This window comes from Coffea eugenioides, unplaced genomic scaffold, assembly GCF_003713205.1.
Source record: "Coffea eugenioides isolate CCC68of unplaced genomic scaffold, Ceug_1.0 ScVebR1_3111;HRSCAF=4260, whole genome shotgun sequence".
Classification (NCBI taxonomy): Eukaryota; Viridiplantae; Streptophyta; class Magnoliopsida; order Gentianales; family Rubiaceae; genus Coffea; species Coffea eugenioides.
The window spans coordinates 1-26,796 of record NW_020863658.1 but is presented as its reverse complement, the minus strand read 5'-3'; the positions used below and the strand labels follow the sequence as shown (position 1 = coordinate 26,796).

Sequence of the window (26,796 nt, the reverse complement as noted above, 5' to 3'; positions counted from 1 at the left end):
TTAGCAGTAGAATCCATGTGGATGGCAGTCTTTAGATGAAAGAGTTTCTATGCCTGACTTGGTGAGTTATTTTTCCTTTGCAAGGATCTTAAGTATGATGAATGGGCAAAGTTAAAGACCGTTTGTAAAACATACTGAAATTAGAAAAAAATATATGAAACTAGAAGATATGAACCACCTCAAAGGATTACCGTTTGTAAGAAAATATGAAGCTGACAATGACAGATTTTCTTGAGGATTAGAGCTATCCAAGAAGCTGCATCAAAGATGATTCTGGTTTGCTACAGGGATTCTCATGCATGAGGTACAATTATCTTTGTGATGAAGATTTTCTGATTCAAGAAAATTTATCTGATTTTCATCACTTCTGCTGATTTCTTTGTGCTTTCTTCAGACTTTCACAATTAATAGAGTCGGCAATGTCTCTATAAGTTGCCATTTATTCTAAAGTTGTCTAAAGCAGTGAGTTTTCACCAATGTTTACCAGGTAAAGAACAGAGCTATGGATAAGCCAATACATGGGAAAGCTACCGGTTGGATTTTTGAGTCGTGGTATGTCCTTCCTCTCATAATCATGGATATACTTTCTGGATCTGCTACTTCCATTTTCTGTAGTTTGTCTACTATTGCACTTCAACTGGTGGAGATTGAATTCCCTTGAGGCCTTTTAGAAACTAAATTTGTCTCCATTCAGATGACAAATGCTGCGAATGAGGCTTGTCTGTCGTTTTATAGAGATATAGCCTGATCGAATTGTGAAGCTTTCATCTGTTAAAGGAATCTATGTTGGCACATTTGAAAAGCTTGAGAAATGACCATTTGACCAGTCCATCAGATGACACCCTGTAGAATGTGCATCTTTTGATTTAAACAGAAGGTGCAGCCACAAGAGCAACTACCCTGTCTATGAGTGTGGTGTGTTCCCAGATTTCGCACTTAGAGATTGACCATATTCCAAGGAAACTCTAGTCTACACTTGTATTTAGGATTTCTTCAATTCTGTGTATTCAATAATACTGTCTTCAGTTCTGTATATTATTCTCATGATGCTATACATTTTCTCTGACATTTTGCTGAAGAATACATTATTGCTAGATGTAAAAGTGGACGAGTATTACAATATACTAGCACATTGTAAAGTATGTGATCTTGTAAATTATCTTCCATCTTGTGTCAAAAGAAATTGCTAGATTGCATTTTAATCATTTAGAGAAATGACATTTACGGTTAGAAATGTTCGATGGGAGATATCTGTAGAACATTGTTTTTGGCGACTAGTACCCTTGATGCTGTGATTACTTGCAAGTTTCGCGTGTTTTTATCTTGACATAGGGAGGTATTATGCAATGCAGTTGCCAACCTCAATTAGCATATCTTGATCTGTCAAATACTACAATCATAACTTTGCCAGTCTCTGTTTACTAGCTTTACAAATTAGAGACTTTTGAGGATTAAAGAGTCCTCTCTATGCAATTCGCTATGAGAGCTTCCAGATCAATTCAGGATTTTGAAAAGCCAGAGGCAATTTGGTTTTTGTGCAATCGAGTCCAATTTTAAAATGCTGTCAAGGATAGGGCAGCTGTCTTGTTTTCAAATATTAAGATTCTTTTAATGTTGATCAAGACACAGTCATCAAATTGAAGAATTGAAATATTTGAAGAACCTCTCTAGTAGGGTAATTATCCGCAAAATTGAGCGACTTGATGGTAAAGAAGCAGCTTAGGCTGCAGTGTCGAGTGGAGTTGGGATAGGAATGGTGCTGAGAATGACAAATTTATCTTAGAAGGTTTCTGGCCTAAACATACAACAGGAACAGAGAGTTTAGACTGAGCAGGAAGTATCACTTGAGGTGCTCGACCAAATCTTAATTTAAGACTTGATGAACTCTTGAGCTGCAACCAGAAAGGTCTCCAACTTCTAACACTAGGCCACCAAACCTAAAATGCCATACGACCAGCAAGCCTGCTTTCTGATATTCTTCTATCAATTGCAGCATCAATCTGGAACACATTATCCGGAAAAAGAAACTTAGAACAGAAACATCATCAAACCAGAGATTACATGCTGAACCATTCATACAAATTTAGCTAGCTTCGGTGCAATGGGTCTTATCAAATTTACAACAGAGTAACATAAATATGATAAAGAACCATTCAAAAAAGTATTGCATCATCATCAAAACTAACAGAAAATTATAATAATAATGTTGTCAAACAAACATTTAATGTTGGCCAAAAGTATCAACACTAGAGTAAGAAGACCAGAAAATTATGAAATATACAGCTTACCTAAATATGAAGGTTAGTAACTTTAGCAACTATAGGTGCAAAGTCAATACTCAGTCTTTCTTTGTCTTCTTCATCTTCAGAAGCTGAAATCAAAAGCAAAGTTCAATAAGTGACTAAAAACAGTAAAATACAAGATCATGTACATGAAAAGGTCAAGTACAACATACCTGCTACTCCATATAACCAATCCCTAGTACGTAACAAGACCTCCACATTTTCTGGTAGGAGCGAAGTATGAAATTTACCCACAATTCTACCACCACCACTGAAAGCTGATTCCGAGGCCACTGCAGTGATAGGAATACTTAAAATATCCCGTGCCATCAAAGAAAGAATGACAAAACTTAATATTCTGAATCTAATTTTGTATATAATTTTAGGCTCATTCAAATTAACAAACAAGCTGCTCAAGTTCACAGGAAGGTTTAGTACCTGAATCTAATTAGACTTGTTTACACCCTGATAATGTATAGCAAATGTAGTCACTTTGTATCTTTTTTTTTTTTTTGGCGTTAGTGTTATCAATTCCGGCCATAAGCTGACTTGAAAAGAGAGATCAAAGCATGTAACAAGAAAAAACTGCAGAGTAATCATTCAAATATTTCCTTCAAAGCCTTAATGGGATTATGGAATTAAACCACAACTAGTCTAAAGCATCTGCAATAGAGTAAATTTTGAATAATGCCTGCAAACAAGGGCTCGACAGTAAGCGTAGAACCACAAAAACAATAAAAAAATAAAAAATTAAACATTCTGAGCTGAACATTAATCAGCTCTCAAAATTAGACCCACAATTAATTAGACCCGCAATTAAACAGCTCCAAAATCGAAAGCCACCCAAAGCTTCTATGAACACCATATCTAGTTTAGTTAACCTTAATAAAGGTAGAATAGAGCTATTGATAATATATCAGAAAAGTCCTATAGAGGGTCATTTAACTCCAAAATTACATTCCAAATGCCAGTATGCAACTTATTTCACATCAGAAAGGATATCTCTATGAAGTTCATTCTCCAAAGGTCAGTTTTTGATACGTATTTGGAGTTACATAACTTGCTCCTGTTAGCACAAAAAATCACGCAGCGAAAGTAATATTGGAATCTCACAAACCAATCAATAAATTAAAAAAAGTTTTATGTTTAAAAACTTGCAAAAACGCAAACTAAAATCTTGGAGAGGCTAATGAATTTTACTACTCGTAGGTAGGGATGGCAATGGGGGCGGGGGGCCGCTGCGGGGGGAGTATACCCCCGCCCCGTCACCCGCAAAAAATATATATATATATATAATTATAGATAATATGTAATGATGATTTACAGTGGTGATGTTATGAGAAATCAGGGATTACAACACCACTACTGCCTTCCTTCTGAGGCAATACTACTTTATTCTTACTCTATTCCCATTTTTTTCAATCTCTTTTTTTGGGAAAAAAATTTTCAAGCTACGTTTTAGATTCTCACTTTAGCTACGTTTAAGTTTGATTCTTCATTAACCAGAAGGTATAACACAGGGCTACTTTTTCATACTTGTTTTAGACGAGGAATTAATCGAGTCATGGGAGATTGTGAAGTCAGGTGATGATCAGAAGCATATAGTTCAAATGATAAATCATTTTTTTAACGTGATTATAAAATTTCTAAAGTCTTTCGCTCCTATCTGATGGCACTTCTGACTCCCATGAAATTATTTCATTTTGCTCTTTAATTTTTTTCTTTTTCTTTTCCTTCTTTAATGGTTAATCAAAAAGTATCATCGCTCTTTGTAGCATTTCTTTGTTCTGGAATATTGCAGACGATTTTTTTTTTTTTTTTTTTTTTTTTTGAGGGAAAGGATTACAGGAAGATGCAACTTTTTCTTCTTTTGGGGACTGTATGAATAAATTCATAATTGGTTCGTTAGTGATCCTATATTTGGTACCAAAGTGAAAAGACTTTGACTATTTTAGTCTATACTTATTTTATTCATGGTTGGATTGTGTTCTAAATAACTTTTGTTTGATTGTTTTTATGAGTTGCAATTGTAAAATTATTACTGAATCAATAATTTGGTTTGATGTGGTTGATATTTTAGTTAACTTGATTATTTATTAAAACTTTAATTATAATTAAAATTATATAATAAAATTTTATTAACCCCGTGCGCGGGTTGCCCCCGCTGTCAGCCATAAATCTTTCCCCATAAAATCTTTTCTTAGTATTGACAGTGGTAATTTATTGATAATGTTTTTTAATTGAATCTTTAATTGTGCAGCCTAACTTCTGCTGAATAACTGCTCCAAACGTATCTTTCCTTGGTCCTCTTAATTTCTGCTTTTCAGGTAACCTCTCTGTTTATGTGTTTGTGTGCTTTTTTCTACTTTCATGATACTCATTTGTGATCCACTATCCTTTTTTACTTCCTCTGGTATTTGTTTGAACTTCAGTAACGAGAAAATTTATTGCAATTTGGTCTCAAAAAAAAAATTGTTTTATCTGACGTGGTTATCCACATAAATTTTTCTGCTATCAAAATTTGTGTTATATGGTGAGAAAGGCAACTATAAATTTCAAAATTTTGTAGTTGTTAGTGGGTAGCATACACTTTCCCAATTTAGTGGTCAAACAAATTACTAGACTGAGAGACATAATAGCATTACTCAAAATTAAAAGATTTTGAGTTTCTCATTTGTTTGAGCATTTTTGTATTCAGCCAAGAGTATGCCATATCTAGTTTGTGGTTTGAAATTTTGACATGAGCAATGTGTTTGTTAGATTGTAATGACTGACAACAAAAATAGCCAACTAGCACAGTGATAATATTTCAAGCATTGATCAGTGATGCAAAGTATTCCATTCAGTTGAGGAATTCCACATATTAGTTGGAACTAAGAGCTTTTTCCTCAAAATGCTGAATTTTTTTTCCCTGCCAAACAATGCACTTCATAAAGTAAGCTTAAATCATCATGTTTACACTGAGATTCTGAACTTAGCATGATTGTGAACATGCTTTTGATCCTATTCACTTTATTGGAAAAAATTGTAGTAGTACCAAGAGATTGTTAGCCTTTCAAGTAATGAACTTAAAAAAGCCAATATTTCAAGTGATTAGTATAACACACTAAGGCCTTTAATTTGTTCTGAACTTAGCTCAAGGCCATTGACCAGTTAATTGTTGGAGCTTTTGTTTCTTTTGCTATTTCTACTATAGGAACAAATGCTAAAATCTATCTTTCACTGCTTGGGAAGATGGTGGTCACTATTTTGTGTTGTCTAGCAGATCCCTCATTTTTTGACACGAATGAAAGTGTAAATAGCAACTTTTCCAGTTATTAGTACCTTAAATGTCAAGAAATATCAATAAATAGTGTTGCTCTTCAGTTGATTGAATGGTCAAGTAGTGCCTTGAAGTAGTTGGTTGATATATCTTCCAAATAGAGCTGTTAGGTGTAATGATATGCAATTTCCTGTGGATCAACCTCATTGGCAGTACAATTCATGTGGATTGCAACCTCTTGGTGAAAGAGAGTATCCTTGTTTTGTCAAGGGAACTTGTTATGAAAAATACTTGGCTAGTTATTATTCCCCTGCAAAAATTCAAATTCCTTTTGTAAACATGCTGAAATTAGAAAAACAAATAAAGAGATTAATAAATAAATAAGAAGAAAATGAACCACCTCAAAGTATTCTAGTTTGCTAACTACTAATAAAAAGTCAATTTTGAAAATCAGGTATAAGGATGGTATGTAACTTCATTACATTTAATCACTACCCAAATAACCGGTGAAATATATGTGCATTATCTCCATTAAGTAGCTATGCAGGAAGAAATGTCAAGAAAATGCTATTTAATTATCAAGAAACATGATTTGTCCAGATTAGTTTTTGTAGTCTCTTTCAAATTTAGTGTTTTCAATTATTTAGTGAATTCTTACAAAATTAATTTTGTGGATTTTGAAATTAAACATTTTGGGAAGAACTTGGTATCTGAATGCGACCGCCATCCTCTAATGTTCATATCCTTTTCCTTTTTATTGGTGATTCCTTGTGTTTGTGGTTATGGACTCTGATTTGATATTTCAAGAATGTAAGGACTGTTCCTGTTGAAACAGGTTGTCTTATCATCTTTGAGGAGCTATTTCCTTGGCAGTGGCATTCTAACTTCAAATAGATCCATCAAAGCTCTCCAAAAGGAAGATTCTTTCTCGTTCTGTATATGGAGAAGGTTTAGTTACAATTCAGAATGACTATAATGCTTTCTCCTTTTCTATATTCAATTGGTGGGCAACTTTTGATCTAGTGGCATCTTTTCTTATGTTGTAGGCAATGACAAATCTAGTTTGAGGGTTTACAGTTAAGTATTGGAAAAGATTCATGGTACAGTATAAAAAGAAGAGGGTGGAATATATCTTCTTGAGGCTTAGAGCTCTGCTGCTGCAACAAAGATGAGGTACACTCCTCTTTATGCTGAAAAATTTTTTATTCGTAAAAGTTTATCCAATTGCAAAGACAATTTAAAGAACCGACCTTTAAATTGTGTTGCCTTGAAGCAGTAAATAGCAACTTTTTTAGTTATTAGTGGCTGAAATTTTAAGAAATAGTGAAGCTTGTCTGACGGTTGAATAGTCGGTCAAGCGTTGCCTTGAACTTGATTTATCTTCTAAAAAGAGCTACTTGTCGAAACAATGGGCAACTGCTATTTTTTGGTTCACTTGGTATGTGGTAACCGAAGGATGAAGTTGCATATATTCATTTTTGTATGTGGTTCTTGAAATTACTTATTCATCTGTAGTTAGCAAATCGGAATATTTTCAGGATCTCTTAGTTGTTGAGTTAGTTCTTATGCCCTAGTGGATTGTGGATCCGTTTAACAATGTTACTAGTAGATTACATTCATTCTTTAATTCTCTAATGCAACTCTGTGTTGTCGCACAGTTATTTGAGTGCCAGAGATCAGATGAATTGCCTATAGACATGCTAAGGAAGTTTTCCTGTGTATGAGTAACTAAGAACACAAGCTATTCTTGCAATCTAGTGATGGGGCAGTCCTTTAATTCAAGGTTATAGAATGGTTGATGGCAAAGACACCAGGTTAATACTCTCCTTTTATTGGTTCATCTTAATGTTGCATAAAATTCTCTAGCCTGTCATGAGATGTATATCATTTTGAGTCTTTAAGATGAATTAGGTTAATGGACGGTGAGACGGTTAAAATTTTATATGGAATTCTGATGGATATCATTGAATCAGGAAGTAAATTTTTGAGAGGAAGGCTCGCGTTATTGGGAGTACGCGTCATTGGACGGCAATCTCCTGGTGGAAAAGACTGTCCATGCCTTGAAGTGGAACCGATGAATAGGCAAAAATCTTCAAGTACTTAGTTAAGAATGAATAGGCAAGTCAAACACCTTTATGGTACTTTTGAACACACTGAATTAGAAATCAATGAACAAACAGATAAATACAACCAAAAAGAAATGAACACCTCAAAGTATTTTGTTAGCTTACTATAGATAAACAAGTAAACTTCAAGAACCAGCTACAAGGATGATATGTAACTTCATTAGCATAACCTATGAAATAAATAATAGTAGACTTCCATTATCTTCACTAAGAGCTCCATTGGGAAGAAATATCAAGAAACTGCTTTAAGGCATGACTTAAATATCAAGTAAATTTATTGACTTTATTTTTTGAGGTATCTTGCAAATTCAGTTTTTTCTGTTATCTAATGAATTCTTACAAAATGAACTCTCTGGTTTTCGAAATTGAAATTGCTTAGAAATTTTGGGAAGGGTTTTGGTACCATAAATGCTGCTGCAATCCTCTATCAGCCTTATCATTTTGTTTTTTACCTGTTTCTTGATATTTATGTTTTTGTGGACTTTTGATTTTGTTTCTCAAATCTAAGAGGACTATTTCTATTGAAACAGGTTGTCTTGAACAAAATCTAGAGTCCTGATACGTTGTTTAAATAGCTTGATCACTTAGATGAAGTTTGAATTTGGCTATATTGTGGGTGCAAAAGGGTTTCTGACCTTAGTAACCTGATGTTAATCTATTCATAACAAATTTGGCGCAACCAAAAACATTGAGATGCTGGGTTCCAAGGAACAAAAGTCAAGTTTAATGAATTAGAATAATTTAGCCAGCTACTTATCCTCTTATATTGATGTTAGTATTAACTACTCAAGATCTAAATCTACACTTCATTCCTTTAAAAAGTAAGCGCTCATATATGTTGTAATCTTCTAAGAATTGAATGTTACTAATTTTTCTAACTTTGTTGGTGCCTGATGGTAGCTACTTTTTGGCTCAAAGAACACTCTGTGAACAGCAGAGTCATTGCACATATTGAGGAACCTCTTCTATATCTGGCCTAGTTCAAGACCTCCCAAGATTGAGGTCTTAACTAGCCTAGTTCAAAACCTCCTTCACAGTTGCACTAGAAAAAGTAAGCAGAAAACTTCCTTTGTTGGAGGGATTTATCTGGGCTCTCTCCCAAGAGGAAGATTCTTGCACTTTAATTCCATATAGAGAACGTTAAATTACAATTCAGCATGAGTGTAATGCTTTCTACAGTGGTGTATGCTTACTATATAGCTTCTGATCTGATGCCATTTCTTCCCGTGGTTGTAGGCGGTTTTGAGTCTAGCTTGAGAGTCTACTCTCAGATTGATAAATTGTGGAAGAATATATGAGGCTGACAACGACAGATCATTCTGGCTAGCTGCGGGGATTCTCATGCATGAGGTACACACTTCCCTTTGTGATGAAAATTCTCTGGTTTTAGAAAATTTGTTTGACTTTTGTCAATACTGCTGATTTCTTTATGGCTTCGTGAATTTTCATAAACAATAGAATTAGTAAGATCTTCTTAAATTGCCATTTATTTTAAACTTGTCTGAAATTTTGAATCTTCCACCCATGGTTTTCAAGGTTAAATAACAGAGCTATGGATGAGCAATACATGGGAAAGCCACTGGTCGGATTTTTAAGTTGTGGTATGTTCTTGCTCCCATAATCATGCATCTACTTCCTAGGTCTATTATTTCCACTTTTCTGGAGTGTATTTACTATTGCACTTAACCTAACAGATACCAAATTTGTTTCCATTTAGATGACAACTGCTGCAAATGAGGCTTGTCAGCCCTTTTAAAGAAACATAACCTAGTCGAATTGAGAAGCTTTCGTCTGTTGAAGGGTTCTAAGTTGGCAAATGCAAAAAGCTTGAGTGGTAATCCTTCCACCAATCCACCAGAAGGCTTGAGTGGATATAGGATGCGTATCTTTTGATTTATAGGGAAGATGATGTCACAAGGGGAGCTGCCCCAACAGTGAGTGATGCAAGAGCTATGAGATTTTCTACTTTGATCATATTCTAATTGGATGCTAAGTTGTCACAATCTGCTTAAATTCTAAGAAAACTGAAGTCTACACTGAGTGTGTTAATGATTTAGTCAATTCTGTGTATTCTATAATATGCTATCTTCAGTTATGTATATTCAGTCTCATGATGCTATACAATCTTTTGGCATTTTGCTTGACAGACCCTTGTTGCTATACGTGAAAGTGAATTGAGTATTGGAACATTGCACAATGTATTTGAGTTTTGGAAAATCTGGTGCCAAAAGAATTTGCAAAATTTGTTATATTAGAGGAAAGAAATGTACGATTAGAAATGTGAACACAGAACATCTACCAACATTATTGTTTTTGGAGACTAGTACTCTTGATGATGTGTTCGCCTGCAAGCTGATAGGTTTCTGTATCTTAATCTATCATTTACTACAATCAAAACTTTGCTAGCTATGTTTGCAAGCTTTATATTTTTAATCAGAACTAAACTTTTCCATGTCAGCTGTACCAAACTTTAAGATACCACCAATTCAATGGCTCTCATTGTTTGGTTGGTCAACGAGTGGATGTGAGTTACTGTCTCTGTTAGTAGACAAACCACTTTGTCTGCACAATATAAGCATCGACAGAGAGGAGACATGAGAAGAAATGTCAAGTTTCCATTTTGAGTTTTTATGAGGATGGAAAGCATAAAAATGGACAGATATGAGCGGATGGCTTTTGGAGCCACAGTTAAGAAAGTGTCCAATTGGTGAGAAATGGATTAGAGTTACCAAAATGCAACTTTTAGCCTCAAAAATATATAAAATAGGATAGCATTAAATTTACCAAACCATTTCTTTCATCTCTTGAACTCTAAAAACAAGATTTAAAAGCTCTCTAATCTCTTGCTTCTCATCTCCTATCATTTTTTGTGTCTAAAACTAATTTTTCCTCTCTCCCCCCTAAACTCCAGAACTAGCTGTACTTATGCATTGATTCATTTTAACACGTTACCAGACCCGGAATATTGGAGCAGAAACAGTACTGATGTGAAAACATCTACAATCCCATGGTGAAAACAAAGGCACCACCACATTTCCTGCTTTCAACAATAATATCAATTGAAATAAACAAAAACTCCAGCACACACACAAACACATAAGTAATCGAAGGGTTCCTTCTCACTTTTTCTGATGTAAGTGTAAATGAATCTGATAACAGGTCACCAAAAAAGGTACTTTTATTTCTTAAACAGGTAATTACACAGATAATGATTGGCAGATGGAGCTAAAAGATACAGTAAGCCACACATATCTAGTAGTATCATCAAATATGATAAAATGAAACTACTACCAGGTTTACTAGAATGTTGAGCACCAAGGAAGTAAGAGCTTATATTATATGTACTACTTATTGGACCATGAATGCATGAAGGTAAGATCTGATTGAAAACTCCAAAACTTTTTTGTCACAATCACAAAAATTGTACGTCTACTAAAAAATAGACAGCGGACATGAACTTCCCTCAACCTAAAATTCCCTCTTCAACATGATAATTACTGCAAAAACATGTATATAAAACAACATCCTATTTCCAAAAATGCAAATGCAGCACCGCAATGACTAGCTCTTAAACCTAATGCTGCGGCTGATTGCTGCATTAATACCCACCATAAGTAGCAGTTGGCTTCCTGATATCTCGCACTTGTCCCTTCCGACGCACCACTGCTTTTTGGTGTTTCAACTGTGAGAAAGAGAGATACACCAGCTATGTATTTGGGAGTTTAATTTGTTTAAAGAAAAAAGATCAGCAGTCATTGCCAGATACCTTGTGCTTCTTTCTTGGATTTTTGGTTAGCTTCTTCCGAGCACGAGTTAACCCTCTGTTCTTCTCCATCTGATAATTGCAAGCACAAATAATTTTAACAGTTAAACACAAGTAAAATGAGAAATTCTGACCTGATAAAAAATTTGGCGCTTCCCATCTACAAGAGTTTCTGGCAAAGGTGTGAGTTTTGTGGATCTGAAGAAAGGAACACAAAGCAAAGAATAAGCAATCTGAATGCCTCCTGACACATTGACTGCACAATGAAGAATAAGTAAGTGAAAAGAAAGATATCTCATTTGAAGAAGCAAGTGATTTACATTTGAAGAAGCAAGTGATTTACATTCCAATGTAATGCCAATATTGAACTAACAGCAGCGACTGCTAGTTTGACAGCAACGCGTGCTCATCACATCAGCTATCAAAAGAGGTGCTACAGCCTAAAGATTTGGAACAAAGCTCTGGATGATATATGAGTAAATGCTTGAAAGCTGATTGCTAAATTCTCCATATAATTGTGAATATTCACGCATTCCTTGTTTCACCTTCTCCTGCACAATTGCTGCTATTCTTTCATTTCAGACATTTCATTCCGTAGAATCATTAATCAACATCTCTTCCTATACAAAATCCCTTCACAATCTTCATAATCATCCACTTAACAAAAAAGAAGAAATGGAGGAAAAAAAATGAAAAGAAAAGCAAATCCAACGCCAGAACTAAAAAGGGAGGAGTTATTGTTTGCCGACCAGAGCTCGCCACTGCTATTGTGGTGTCTGAATTTCTTCATCAGGAAAGCACGGTGAAGTTTCTTCTTCTTTTTTTTTTTTTTTTTTCGATTATTTTCAGCCCACCACCGCTATCACCATCGCCATCACTATCGCCATATCGTCGTATCAGAAATTGAAATTTTGTGCTCCAATTTTAAATTCTTTTCATGACCTTACTTTCTTGTTTGTGGGTTTAGTTCAAGTTAATAATGGTAGATTATTTGTTGGTTGCTCTTAATCTTTGTGTTGTTGAAACATTGGTTGTGAGTTCGGAACACAATGTCAACCAAGTTACCCTTTTTCTGAAAAGATTCCGACCACTTTTATATCATTGATGATGTTCAGTGCTTTAAGGCTTATATTAAGCAATCATGAAAATCAAGATTACTCCAGTTTAAACTGCTTACTCTTTGTCGAATATGTGTCCATGAAAACCAGCTTATGCAAAACTACTCACAACATATAAATGACCAAGAAATACTTAAATTATCAAATCAATGCAAAATCATTTAGGTTCCAAAACAGATTGAAATGGAATGGAAAATGATGGATATTGTGAATGGATGAAAATTTGAATTCAATCAAATACAGCTGGGATAGTCACCTCTTGGTTGCTAATTTCTGCTCTGTTTGTTCTCTTCTAATTATTGCCCAAAACTTATTTGTAAAAATGCCTTAAAAGCCAAATTCAGCTTTCTGAATTCAATTAAGAAAAAATGTTGCACAGTTATATTAGGTGTTCTAAGGATTGTACATAGAGAGAACTTATTTGTTTTAAACCCAGTTTACCATTTTAGAACCAAGATAGAGAGAACTTGCTTGTTTTAAACCAAGTTTATACATGAGTAACATGATTAGAATTAGATAATAATTAATACATATATGTATAATACTAAATATTAAACAATAAACATAATTAGTAATTAGAATTTAGATATTGGTAATTTATACATCATTCATGTTTGAATTATTGAATATTTGAATGCGTAACTTGTAACTTGCAAGTATTAACGTGCTCTAAATTTACATTACATATTTAACATAAAAATTCATATTCTTTATTCACTAATCTTAAGGCTTTAAGTATAGACAAGACAACTAAGCATTGTAAGTGAATGTATATGAATTGCAAATCAATGTATTAGTATATTGACTTTCACAATAACATATGTAAGTAAATAAGTTTAATTTTGATTTGAAATAAACTATAAGTTTGTAACTAATATAACTTATCACTAATCATTGTAATTTGTAAGTTTGTAACTAATATTACTTATTATTAATCATTGTAAATTATAAATTCATAAATTATCACTAATCATTATATAGTCTAAGATTTATTCTAGTTTAAATTAATCATTTTTTATGTGTTCCTTAAATCATAGGCTAAGGATTCTAGGAATAAATTATCAAATAAATGCCAATTGAATTAAATCACAAAATGATTAGAACATAAGTAATGTGTTAAATTATGAATAAGTTTGGAGATCAAATCAATAATAATTTTTAAAAAATCAATTTTTTTTTTTATAAATGAATTCGGTTAACCGAATTCATTACCATTTCCAAATTCGAAATCGGCTGCGAAATGAATTCGGTTATAGTCAATTTGAAATTGAAAGCGGTTTAGATTTCTATAAGTCAAATAACCGAATTCACTGAATTCAGTTAACTGAATTACCGAATTTGTACCGTTTGCTCACCCCTACTCTCATGCATTAGATTTTTGTGTCTAAAAATAAATCAAAACTTTTTATATGGTGAGATGCATGTTGAAATTAAAGAATATGTCAAAGTCTTTTTGGGCGAAGGCTGCGGCTTGCACTATTTATCTATTGAATTGTATGTATGTTGCCTCTGGAATGTATGTATACACTCTGACAGTGTTACAAAGTAGGTAGTTTTGATTTTTTCTATACTTTTCTTGGTTAAAGAAATCTGCAGTTAGACCAGCAGAATGTTGCGAAGGCACGACATTATGTAAAGATAATTGAAATAACATATTTCACTCGAACTGCAGAGAGGCATCTAATCAGTTACTAATAGTTTTTTATATGCAATGTCCTCCTTGTTACTAGAATAGTTTCTTTATCTCCATTTGCTAAGGCAGCTCCAGATTAACTAGGGGTGGCAATTTTCGACACGACCTGAAAACACGACACGAACCTAACACGAAATTAATGGGTTTGGGTTGAGGTTTCGGGAATTCGGGTCAGAATCGGGTTGGACCCGATGAACCCGAAAAGAAACAGTCGATTTCGGGTCAACCCGTGGTGACCTGATATGACCCGATATGACCCGTTTACGAATTAAAAATAATTTAATAAACATAAAAATAATTTTATCTAACTAAACTAAGTTATTCTTTTTTTCAAAGGCATTAATTACTTAATCCTAAATGAATTTATTTAATTTGTGTGAAGTTGAAATTATTATATTTGGACAAATAATATATTATATTATTTTTTACTTTTATATTGTTTTAATTTATTTTATATTTTGTTTGGGATAAAACACTTTTACGGTGTTTAATTTATTTTAGATTTGGTTTGGAATTATTTATTTAAATTTTTATTACTTGATTATGTAATTAGTTTTGTGAGAAATTGATTTTATTAGAAATTACAGTGATAAATTAATAAATTAAAATTAAGTTTCGGGTCATTTCGGGTCGACCCGCCAACCCGTCAACCTGAAATTTTCGGATTCGGGTCAGCATACCTGCCCGTCACGGGTTGGCGGGTCGGGTTCGGGTCAACAGATTTTCTGACGGGTTGACCCGAACCCGACCCGCCAACCTGATTTGGACCCGAATTGCCACCCCTAAGATTAACTACCTAACAGTCAAGATTGACTAGCAACCTTGCATAATATGCAAGAGTTATAATAACAACAATGTAAAACATGCAAATGTACTCTATCTGTTTATGCATATTATGTTTGTAATTTTTTGTTATACTGTTACTCTTGGTGATGTTTAAATTGAATGCCACATTTGGCCTTATTGGAGGCTTGCTTGTTCCATCTATATTTCAAGTCAATAGGAAATTTTGCAAGTGTTACTTAAGAACTAACACCAAATAATACACAACCACTGCAGAATCCAGGCAACCTGACGCGATGTGTCAGGCTTAAAAAAACTAGGATTAGTAAATATGTTTCCTCAAGTTGATATTTAATGAGTTGCTATTACTTTGGATGTGGAATTGATGAACAAAGCAGCCAGGAGGCATAGATGCATAAAATTGTTGATGGATGCAAGTCCTTTAAAGTTGCATTCTCTTCCCCTTTTGTCTTAGCTCTTCTATATGGCAAATTGTTGATCAAAATCAACTGAAACAAGCATTCTTTTGCCTTGAATGATCTGGTTCTATCAGGACCAATCTATTTATACTTTTTGTTTTTTTTCCCTCTAACAAAGCCAGTGTGGTGCCTTGTTCTATTTGGATTCTACTTGTGGTTAGATTGTACTTAATTGAATTCACTTGTAATTCTTTTTTCTTTTTAGGATGATTTAGGTTTTGCTGAAGGTGAAACCAAGTGCAAAATGCTCCAGAATGTTCCGCATCAGATTGTGCAATCTCCAGCTTGGCTAGGCTTACCAAATCCAAATTCACCTTCTCTTCAAAACGCTACTCCGGCTAAGTTTGCCTCCCAAGCCCAGCAATCTCATCCACCCAATCAACAATCAAATGCACCAAGCATTATTCCAACTTCTTCAACACTTCTTCCTCTGCTTCCCCCTCTGCCAAGAGCTCAGTCTATTCTTCTGCAAATGTCCTCACTTGCCTAATAGGTCGCACTGGATTAGTGCATTTTGAGGTTCCCTACCCTCCTTCTTGTCTTCCCAATCCCAACCTTTGACATCAACTGCACCAGATTCTTATCCTTCTTCCTCCAAAGAAATTCTCACTCTTTTCACAAACCTTCAAACTCAGCTATTTGAAGCTGTTGCAGAGCTCCAAGAAATTCTTGATCTTCAAGATGGAAAACAGAAACTCTCACATGAAATCAGGTCAAAAGATGCTGCAATTCTTGCACTTGCAAGCAAGCTCAAAGAAGCTGAGCAGGTTCTTGACAACCTTGTGGATGATTACTCAGATTATCGCCGTTCAAAACGGTCCAAGTCAGAAGATGTTGCAGAAGATTCTTCAACCACCACTGTGGCATCTCAGCTGAAGCTTTCTGATATATTGTCGTATGCCCATAGGATAAGCTACACTACTTTTGCACCACCAGAATTTGGTGCTGGACAGGCTCCTCTCCGTGGGGCACTCCCACCTGCTCCACAGGAGGAGCAAATGCGGGCATCCCAACTGTACGCTTTTGCTGATCTTGATGTTGGTTTACCAAAAACAGATGAGCATAAGAAGAAAATTATAGAGCCATTGATCGAAACTCCTGTTGGGCAACCAGCAGAGCCAAATCCACTGGCCAATCTTACTGGAATGCAGGGTCTGCTCCCACCTAATATTTCTGTGCCATCAGGATGGAAACCTGGAATGCCCGTGGAGTTGCCCAGTGATCTACCAATTCTTCCTCCACCTGGTTGGAAACCTAGTGATCCAGTGGCACTGCCCCCATTGGATTCTCTTCCTATACCTCCTAGAATTGAAGAGCAACAACCTCAGCATATCCCACCTCCAATGCTTACAAAGGCACCCAAGCCTATTCAAGTTCGGCATGTGCAGCTTGACATTGACGATGACAGTAGTGATTATAGCAGCGATGTTGGTAGCTCTGACAGTGAAGATTAGTCCTAGACTCCGGTGCTTTTATGTTGATGTAAATTCTGAAATGCTACGTAGAACATCTTTCAAAGAGGATTGAAGTTGCTATCTCTAGCCTGTACTTTCTGCTGATGAAATTGAAGTTTTACTAGAATTCTGCAATTCCTCGAAGGCTGTCTAACTGTGTTTGCATACCTAGAATATCCTTTCAATTTGCTGAACATTTCTCGCAATCCGTTCTAGTACTGGTTTTGATTTTAAGGTTATTGGAAGCCTGGTTGAGTGAGCATGATCTTTTAAATTTGTGACAATATGGGCCAGTACACTAACATTACACACTTATGTAATGTTTTTATGTAAATTCTGATGCAATAGATTTTTATGTTTTACCTGTGACGTACTTTTGTGATAGTTGATCATCTCCTGGACTGTCGTGGATATTGTGTCTTCTGCAAGATGAGGAACGAATGAAAGTAGAAAAGCTGCTTCTTTTCCTCGCAGTCAATACATCTAAGTACTCCCTGTTCGGGCTGATAGGTGGGAATTTACGTAGGTTACTCCATACATCCTAACATAGGAATATTGTACTCAGGTTCACACCACGCTGTATAAGGGTAGCGATTAGTGTCGCTGTAAACATTAAAGCATTTTCCACCGCAGTCGCTCTAGAATCTTGATCCTTGATGATTGATAAACTTTTGTTAAATGAGATGTAAAGTTATCAGTGAATATGTTGTGAAGAATTAAATCAGCTGATGTAAAATATTGATGATTTTGGCCAGCTTATGTTGCCAATAGTTACTAATCTCAATGATTGTACTTTTTCCAATTTTTTTTCCTGTCCTTTCTTCCTTTTCACTAAGGAAGAGAGAAATGTTGAAGTGGCAGGTGTGGGCAAAAAGAAAAAGAAAAAAAAAAGATTGCTTGTTTTAAAGGGAAACTGAAGTATAATTCCCTGCAAAGATCACAGGACAAATAGAAAAACAAGCTGAGGAGAAAAAAAATTCACAAATTTTTCAGATACTTGTCAGACCTTGTGAGCTCACGGGCATTATAGCAGAATCATCTAGGAAATGAAAATCCAAGTTGCAGATTGATGCAGTACAGAAATTACAGTTCTGGCAATGGAAATAAATTCAAGGGTTGGCTGCCACAAAGAAGTTTTCTTCTCTGCCATGACAAATTCAATAGATTTTAGTATAGGCATTGCTCTTCTGGTGTTGGTTGTTGCTTGTGCCCTGAATAAGATGTTTCTGTCAGTAAGGTTTATGAATGAATGAATCCCAATTGTATATTGTCATAGTCAAATCTTTACGTGACGTGAGAGAAGTACAAATCCTCTGATACATGCAATCCAATCCTCACTACTAATCTGACATCGAATCTAATTTGACTGAAATAAGAATGTATTATTAATGATGATGAAGAAGATGATATGTACAATTTTACATGGCACCGAGCAGCAGCCTAAAGAAATCTAGCTTAATAACTAGAATGGATCATTTCCTTCAATTTAATCTAATTTCAGACAAAACCACAACAAATGAATAAGACAACAGCAATAACAACACAATCATCATCATGACAACAACAACGTAGCTTGAAGATGATTCAAGACAGTGCTACTTGGAGGGAGGGAGCATCAGAAGCAAATTAGTTATGCACCCGTCACGCAGGAGAAGAATCTATGGCTCCTGAAACGCACTAGTTTCTTGGACTGGGCTGCTCCTGCTCCTGTTCCTGTTCTATTCTCCGGTGTAAAACTGCCGCCCCTATAATCAACGCTGAAGGACTTGTAGCGCCGGTGGCGGAAGTCTTGGTGTCCCTTAACTTTCTCTTCATAAATAATACCGAAGCCGCCATCATCATCAACCTTCTTCTCATGATGATGATGATGATCAGCAGCAGCATATCGTCCCTTCATCATCACGTAGTCCTGATCATCACCATTGGCATAAAAATCAGCAATGTTGTAGCTTTGTGCTGCTGGTGCAGTGCTAGTACCTGAGCCCAGATGTTCGTAGTGGCGCCGAGACGTGCTTTTCTTGATGCTCCTGTAAACCATTGGAATGAGACCTTCCATGGTATTGTAATTTGCAGCGCAGGTGGCCGGCTGGTTTTGTTTATTTCTGTTTTGAAGTTACTACTAGAGGGAAGTTTAAAGGCAAAAAGGAGGAAATGCTGCCAGGTAGGTATGAATTATATTTGGAGAAGGAAGACTTTTGGGGCCTTATGAATTGCGTTTTTTTTTTCTTTTTGGATTCGTTTAAGTACTAGTATCAGTTTTGGGTTTGGTAAGGGAGAGTTAGTGGATGGATTAATGGATGGATGATCAAAAGTTCGAAGAAAATGAGTTGGAAGCACCCACACGCCATAAGTTTTGTTTGTTTGTGTGTGTGTTTTTTGACTTCACCAGTCAAATGCACTATAGTCTATAGCTGTATAGCATAGCAGAGGAAATCAAAGAAAGAAACAAATGGCACTCGTGGAATTCATTTTTGAGTTTGGTGGTGAGGTAGGAGATAAGGGTTTAAATCTTACTTCTGATCTATCTGAAATGAAGTCCATTTTCAACTCCTACAAAAATAACCAAAAACATGCAACTCTCTCTTGTCGTGTAGAATTTTCTTGAATTTGATGGGGTTGCTAAAATACATACAAGCACCAAAGAGTATTAATCAATCATACGTACAAGATCAAATTTCATCATTACTATTTGTTTATGCACTCTAGTTGGAGATTCTAACTTGTAAAGATGATTTAGCGTCAGAAATTGAAAACCCAACAAGTACAAGGAAAGATTTGATCTTGATATATATATATACATACATATTTTTTCAAGGAGTAAAAGGCACAGCAAGGGGCGGTGTGATTTTGACATTGGCTTGTTCTATTTCTTCTTGGGGAGCAATTTGTTTCAGCATGACCATAATAAGCAACAAAACTCTTACTGTTAGTAGTTTCTTGACTGCAGATTGGCAATTTGTGCCAATTGCAGGCAAGGCAGAGCAGAGCAGAGTTACTACCAAGTAAAACTAACTAATTCCACAAGAATGAGGCCTAACCACACACATTTTTTACTGATTTAACAAACCAATAGAAAAAAAAAAAAGGACACCTATCTTGTTAAGAGTTTTATTTTTTACCAAAAGTTAAACCTATATAAATGGATGGATTGTTGACTTGGTCTGAGACAAGCTTTTTAGGTGCAGAATCCACCACCTCCAATTTTTGCCTTGTCCATCCAACCATTGACCCTTGGCCTCTAATCTATACTGTCAACAAGATTCTTCCTGGAAGTCCTTCTCATCTTCTTAATCTTCCACATGAAAGAAAAAGAACCCACTTTCTAATTTCTTTCTTAGAAGCAAATTACATTAATTACATGCCTGTGCCGCCTGTTGTACTGCTAAACTTTGAAATGGTCTACCACATGAATCATGAAGCAATGATATATAATTTTGATTAGTTTATTAGATACTAAATAAATTTAAAAAAAAAAAACATTTGTCATGTAGAATTTGAATGAATTTCCACTTTATTTATGTATAAAAAAGGGAAGAAGAAGAAGAAGGAAAAAAACGTTTTGAACTTTAACATTGTGAGCCAATTCACATAGTCCTCTCCTCTAGTCACGTGAGGGTTGAATTTTTCTTCTCAAAAAAAGTTTCTTTTTTAAGTGTTTTATGCTCTTCTTTTTCTGGGCAGAGATTTGTCTTCAAAGATGACGATATGATATTCAAAACGCACTTACGTCAAGTTATCTGACTTGATTTTGATGGCTGAAGAAAAGTACAAACTCTCAAAGAAAGTTATTGGTCCTTATGGGTTTTTATCTTTATTGTTTACCTACTCCATTTTGGCCCCTTGCACTAGATTACAATTCCACCAACAACCTGATTTGAAAATCTAATACTACTTGTCATCAATTAGCAAAAGATATGATAAATATTCTAAAAATTGTAAAAGATATGATAAATAAAAATAATAAAAAATTAGCAAAAAATAATAAAATTTCGAGTTAATTCAGGATGACTGGGGTGAGTCGGGGCGACTCGGCCATTCCTATCCGTCTCGGTCGAGTTCTCAGCAATCCATTATTTTGGAATCATCTAGTCCCGATATCGAAACAGAAGGCACTGTTCCGAAGACGATTCAGCCGAGTCTTTGAACCATGTTCTGGATACACATTCGATTGAACTGTGGCTGCCTATGAAGAAAAACGATGCTGTTAGCTAAGACATCGCAGTCAAGGCGAAGCCCATTTTGACATTATTGTTCTCATCATATTCTTTGAACTTACCTTTCAAACTGGGCTGCAGAATGTATACATGACCAGCACAAGGGTCTGAGGAAGGTATTTTCTGAAGGCTGCTAATGAAGTACAACTTCGAGACCATATTTTTTTGGTTTAGTATTTAGTCAGACAATAGAAATTTCTGACCAAGAACAGCATGCATATTTAGAAAGTCTGAAACTTTGCAATCGAAAATTCAAGCTGCGACACAAATTGATTTAGCAAAAAAAATGCAACCTGGCCACTTCAACCATCCATTCCTGAATTTCACTTTTGTCTTGCCATCATCTTTCATCAAGACTCCCTCTTCTCCCTCGTAAGTTCTCTTTAAAGAGAGCTCTAATAAGCAATGGCTGGTAACAAATCCTGGTAGCCTCTGTATAATGCAAAAAGAGTAGTGATCGAGAACTAATATAATTGTATTCTGTAAACTCCTCTAATTTGGCCACTGCAATTTTAATTTGGTTCAGTTTTCTGCAAGTTTATCATGCCCGTTCCACACTCTAAAACATGAATGACCACATTGAACTGCTTATTAGCATGACTTGTGTGATGGATCCAAACCAATCTGTGATGCTGAACTACAAGTGAGAGGCCATGCTAGCTTCTTACTTCTTTTAATATTGACCAGGTTCATATTTGGTCTCTCTCTCTCTCTCTCAAGCATTGAATCACAGTAGTGGTAACAGCTTGCTCAAGCCATATCCCTCAAAAGGCTGACCCCTTAGACCAGGAACTTTTTGTATTTTAAAGCCAACGCATCCAGTCTTGTTTAACTAAGATTGGCACAACATATAAGCAGAGCTGCTAATACTGTAGAAGTGCATTGAACTTTTTGTCAAATTGACTAATGCATATGAGAATGGAAAACATAATTAGAGCAGGCTACCCTGTACTATACATTCCTGCTCTTAAGGGATTCTATACAAATTCACCATGCTAGCATTTGGATATTTGAAATTTTTCCATGATTACATAAGAATGTTGCAGTTGTCAAAAGTCATAACCTAACACACAATTGACATGCATTCCTTGCTTCTCATAAACTAAAAATTGCTACTCAGAAAACGCAAAGGATGAAAGAAAGATGCACAAAAAAAGGGATGGAGGAAGCATATGGAAAATTCAACACTTTCAGATCGTGTAGAAGCACTAACTATTAGTAAGAATTAAAATCAGAAGGAAAAGGTCATGAGATACTCAAGAGTCCACTGGCTGGAATCAGAAGAAACATGCATATGTAAGAAATTAACTCCTTGGATAAACTTTAGCAAGTCTTTAACCTATTCTTCATAGACACCATATGACAGCACATAGCACCCCATTCTTGAGCTGCCTCTACCGAAACACAACTAAACTGTTCTAACTTTACACTTCCCCCTCACACCAGAATGTCGACAATCTCATGAGTCCTCAATTTTGTGATACATCTCTTTTTCAATGCAGAAGGTTCCAGGGTTGTTAAAACTTTCTTATCACGTCAAACTTAACAAGGTCAAGTACTAATCCACTCAATTGTGACTTTGATTTCCAGATTACATCATTGCCATCATTGTAATGCTGGTTCAACAATTATATCATACATATTAAACTTAGTAAGGTGGGATACCATAAACAAGCCACTTGTTACCAACATTATCCACAGAGCATATTTTTTTTCTTAAGGGTTCAATTAGTATAACACAGTGTTGGTAAGCAGCATTGACAAACTTCCAGCATGGAAGGCATTAGGATAGGCCAGGATGACATACTGTCTGCAGGTTGATTTAAAGATTCATATAACAGGACTTATTTACCTTACCTGTTCATGGCGTACTAATTTCACATGTTTCACTAATAGGCTTGACAAGGAAAATGTGTTCATTCAAACAGACTATAGCACATAACAAGGATCAGCACAAATAAGATTCCAGAAACTTTTGAAAAGATGTCACCGATGCGACATAGGATTACATTTGGAGATAACCACAAAAGAAAACAGTACATCAGTGACTTCAGGGGCAGTTTTTGGCACAACAAAGATAAGACACTTTTCACTGATGGTAGAAACTTCTGAATAAATAGATAAGAAATAAATGAAAAGAAATGCTCCTCATTCTTGAAGCTGATGGTTATTGCAAAAGGTAGCCTACATAGAACCCCTGAAAGCCAGTAACATGCTTTCATCCATGCAATGGACATTGCACGTACATTAGATGCAAGAGAATCTTACAGTCGTTGCTCCAGGTTGAGCTGCCTTTCTTCTCATAAAATCTGAAATAACTTCATGAGTTGATAATTTTACTGATTGCACAGGATCCAGATGCTGCAGGCTGTAGGTGATTCAAGCTGATGGCATGAGATACAAAATACTCTTCTCATTCGACGAGCTGATAAAACAAAGGTGGCTTCAGAAGCAGTTCTTCATTCTTCTCTCTGGTAACAAACAACCTCTCACAGAAAATACTAAAGCTTACTTTCAGAAAAATGTGAGGATCCATTTAAACTTCGAACAATTGGTTTTTGTAGCTAAGGGTCCAATCTGAATCTCCAGAAGCAACCAGACCACCTGCATCTGTGCTGATGGATTCCGCACAGATGTTAGTCCCTACAAGAGACAGTGCTTCTTTTCCTTTTATAAGAATTTCGGGTTCGTGCTCAAGAAACTCTGGAGATCTGGGATTGCCATTTGTAAGTGAATCCGTTCCACAAGCTTTTGGTGATTTATGCTGTAACTCATCAGATCTATCACCATAATTCTCTTCATCTGACAAGCATCTGCAGCAATCTAATTCATCAGTATCCAAGATCCTACTCACTAAACCTTCCCTCCACGATATCCTCATTTGAGACAATGACAAGTTCCCTACTGTGGTATCAGAAATCCAAGAAACTCGAGTATCCAAATTCTGTTGAAGCTGTATGTGGTCTGTTGAACAGGAGGGTGAAGTCAAGCCAGTGAACTGTGAACTGAAACCACAAGGATCCCACATTTGCATCTGACTTCTTGGAGATACACTTATTCTATGAAAGATCTCTGCCATGGAGTCCACCACAGGATTAGCTTCATTTGCTTGACAATCATCTGCACTTATCCAGGAAATGCCAACATTCCTATCTGGACTAGAGTCTGATGTCGGAGTCTGAATAATGTTACTGCCACTCAAGGGATCACCCGAAGATGGAGTTCTCTTCCCTATCAAAGCATAAGATCTCTCGCCTCCTTTTTGCCTGTTATCGGTCTTACAACTAAACTTAGTCTGGGGGGTGATCAACGAACCTCCATTCTTCTCATATGGGGTATGAGAAAAGTCTTCAAAGTTAGTAATTCTTCTTGGAGATAATAACACTATCCTAGTCTTCCCCGTACTTGCTGTGGCATCCTGATTGCCACTACCATTTTTCTCACCACTATCACCAACTAAATCAGAAGAAAGTTGGCAGCACGATGAAGGTGGGGATGAAAGAAGCAATGAGGCTGAGCCCGTAAATGGTGAATCAGAATTTGCATTATTATCTTTCTGAACCTCATCTTCCTTACCAGGTGGAGATAACAACCATTTCATTGAAGCCTCAGCAGGCAAAGGAATTAAAGAAGTTCTTGACTTGGTAAAGAGAACATCAGCATTTTCATTACTATCATCCTTACAAAAACTACTTTTTCCACAATCAGATGAATCAGTAGGACCCCCTATAGTTAAGATCCCCCTAGCCCTACATTTTCTTTTATCCGTGACCCCGGAAATGAGATGCCCGGCACCATAACAAACAGGTGTTGCAGCTGAACCTAGAACAGGATTAGATGACCCGCCACATTGGATCTCAGGAGACAACGAGGCCTCAATAGGTGGGGTTTTTTTAACAACTATAGTACCATGACCAGAGTTTGAGTCTTCCCCCGCAGACTTCTCATCATCATCAACAACTAGTGCATAATTTAAACTAGGCCCACAAGCTACTTTGCCAACAGGAGTAAAATTGTCAGCGTCTACCAAATCATCAGCAACATTGAAATGCAAACCAGGCTCACCGCAGCTTTGTTGATATTTCTGCTTCAATCGTTGTTGATTACCAGCACCAAATCTTCCAGAACATCCATATGCTGGGCTCTTCAGATTTGCCCTCAAATCAGAAGAAAGTTTCGACCTTTGGGAAGCAGATTTTGAAGTGGGCCTTCTACCGGATTGCCACTGGGAAAGGAAAGAAGGGTTTTTTCTAAAACTTTGTGAAGAGGGTTGTTTGGGCACATCATTTTCGTTAGCAATGGATTTATTAGATCTAGGCCTGGAGGAATTAGGAGCTGATTTTGGGGTGGACTTGGTGAGGAGGGGTTTATTTCTGAGTTTGAAATTGGGATCCTTCTGAAGATGGGAACTCGAAGAAGAAGAAGAGGAGCGAGGTCTTGAGTTTGACGTGGAGGAAAGCAGAAACTTGAGGCAACACTTGGGAGCATCAATGGAAACAGAAGTTGAAGAAGACGAACAAATGCTGCTGCTACTGCTGCTAATGGTGGTAGTGGTGCAGCAATTCTTTTTTGCAGGGTTGATTCTTCTGCTGGTGACTCTGTTCAATTCCTGTAATGGGCTTCTGGATTCATGAGTGCTTTGCAGCCTCCCATCTTTCTTCTTCTTCTTCTTCTTCTTGTTCTTGTTCTTATCCTCCTCCTCTGTCAGCTGATGCTGCTGCAATTCCACAGTAGTTTGGTTGTGGAACATGTCGAAAAAAGAAAAGCTTTTTTGATACACTATAGAAGTACTATCTGATTGTGCTAATAAAAAAGGTTGGAATTGGGAAATGAATGAATTGGATGGTTTAAGGGATATTGTGGGGTGGAGTCCGGTAAAGGGCACAGAGCAAAATGAAGTGAAGTGAAGCCACGGGTTTGAAAAATGGAAAGGTGGGACTTTTCTTTTCATCAAAGAAGCTGTACCAAGTAACTTCATCACATGCAATGTAGTGACCACAAAAGCCGGCACAGAACTTCTTTAATTGCAGAAAGTCAATTAATTAGACTGTTAATGATGACATTATTGTAAATGGGGGAGATGTATTATATTTATGTATGGAGCTTTGGCTTTTTTCAATAAAAAAAAAAAAGAAAAAGGAAACTTTGGTTTAACTCTACAAGAATAGTTCATCAATTTCTGTCAAAAATTAAATACCTATTGCAAGCAATCAGGGAACCAACGTACCATCTTACAAACATGTGGACGTATGAATGCTTTAACCTCACACAGGTCATGCTGCTACGTTTTTCACTAACAAAATTGATTTGCAAATCAACGTCATCCAACATTTTTAATCTATGAATAGATGCAGCTAGAGAGAGGCCTATGATGCATGGGTGCCTGATCTAGCATTTGTATAATGTGATTTCTTTCTGCAGAATATGTTCCAACTTCTTCTGGATTTCACCAGCTTATGAAAATCCTGTTTCATGCTGTCACACTCTTTTTCCAACTCCGAAACACGCTGCCTCATGTCCTCGATGCCCGATCCTCTGCCGTGTGCGCGATACGAACCGTCACTTTTAGGGAGAGCCAGGACTCCATCAGGGTTTTCTGGGTTCTCCAGATTGTCAGAGACA

General features: G+C 36.1%; 2 protein-coding genes, 2 long non-coding RNA genes, 1 other non-coding gene and 1 pseudogene across 5 annotated transcripts; 3 read left to right on the top strand and 3 right to left on the bottom strand.

Moving 5' to 3' along the window:
- The first annotated feature begins 9 nt into the window (after window positions 1–9).
- Window positions 10–1,205, top strand: LOC113757496. Its single transcript, XR_003466341.1, has 3 exons — window positions 10–304; window positions 488–552; window positions 695–1,205. It is a non-coding gene; the product is annotated as an uncharacterized LOC113757496 (long non-coding RNA).
- Window positions 1,206–3,857: 2,652 nt separating this feature from the next.
- LOC113757499 lies at window positions 3,858–3,960 on the top strand. Its single transcript, XR_003466343.1, has one exon. It is a non-coding gene; the product is annotated as a small nucleolar RNA snR60/Z15/Z230/Z193/J17 (small nucleolar RNA).
- Window positions 3,961–4,549: 589 nt separating this feature from the next.
- Window positions 4,550–17,244, top strand: LOC113757495 (annotated as a pseudogene).
- Window positions 10,860–12,239, bottom strand: LOC113757497. Its single transcript, XR_003466342.1, has 3 exons — window positions 11,754–12,239; window positions 11,437–11,631; window positions 10,860–11,352 (listed from the first exon to the last, which is right to left on the bottom strand). It is a non-coding gene; the product is annotated as an uncharacterized LOC113757497 (long non-coding RNA).
- Window positions 17,245–18,321: 1,077 nt separating the features above from the next.
- Window positions 18,322–19,151, bottom strand: LOC113757498. Its single transcript, XM_027300749.1, has one exon. The coding sequence runs from the start codon at window positions 19,014–19,016 to the stop codon at window positions 18,591–18,593; it is 426 nt and encodes a 141-aa protein (XP_027156550.1). The 5' UTR covers window positions 19,017–19,151; the 3' UTR covers window positions 18,322–18,590.
- Window positions 19,152–23,085: 3,934 nt separating this feature from the next.
- On the bottom strand, window positions 23,086–26,048 carry LOC113757494 (serine-rich adhesin for platelets-like). Its single transcript, XM_027300748.1, has one exon. The coding sequence runs from the start codon at window positions 25,922–25,924 to the stop codon at window positions 23,711–23,713; it is 2,214 nt and encodes a 737-aa protein (XP_027156549.1). The 5' UTR covers window positions 25,925–26,048; the 3' UTR covers window positions 23,086–23,710.
- Between the last annotated feature and the right edge of the window lie 748 nt (window positions 26,049–26,796).

What these genes read in the sequence shown, in the direction of transcription:
- LOC113757498 (XM_027300749.1), bottom strand. Translation starts at nt 19,016, where the DNA reads ATGGAAGGTCTCATTCCAATGGTTTACAGGAGCATCAAGAAAAGCACG.
- LOC113757494 (XM_027300748.1), bottom strand. Translation starts at nt 25,924, where the DNA reads ATGTTCCACAACCAAACTACTGTGGAATTGCAGCAGCATCAGCTGACA.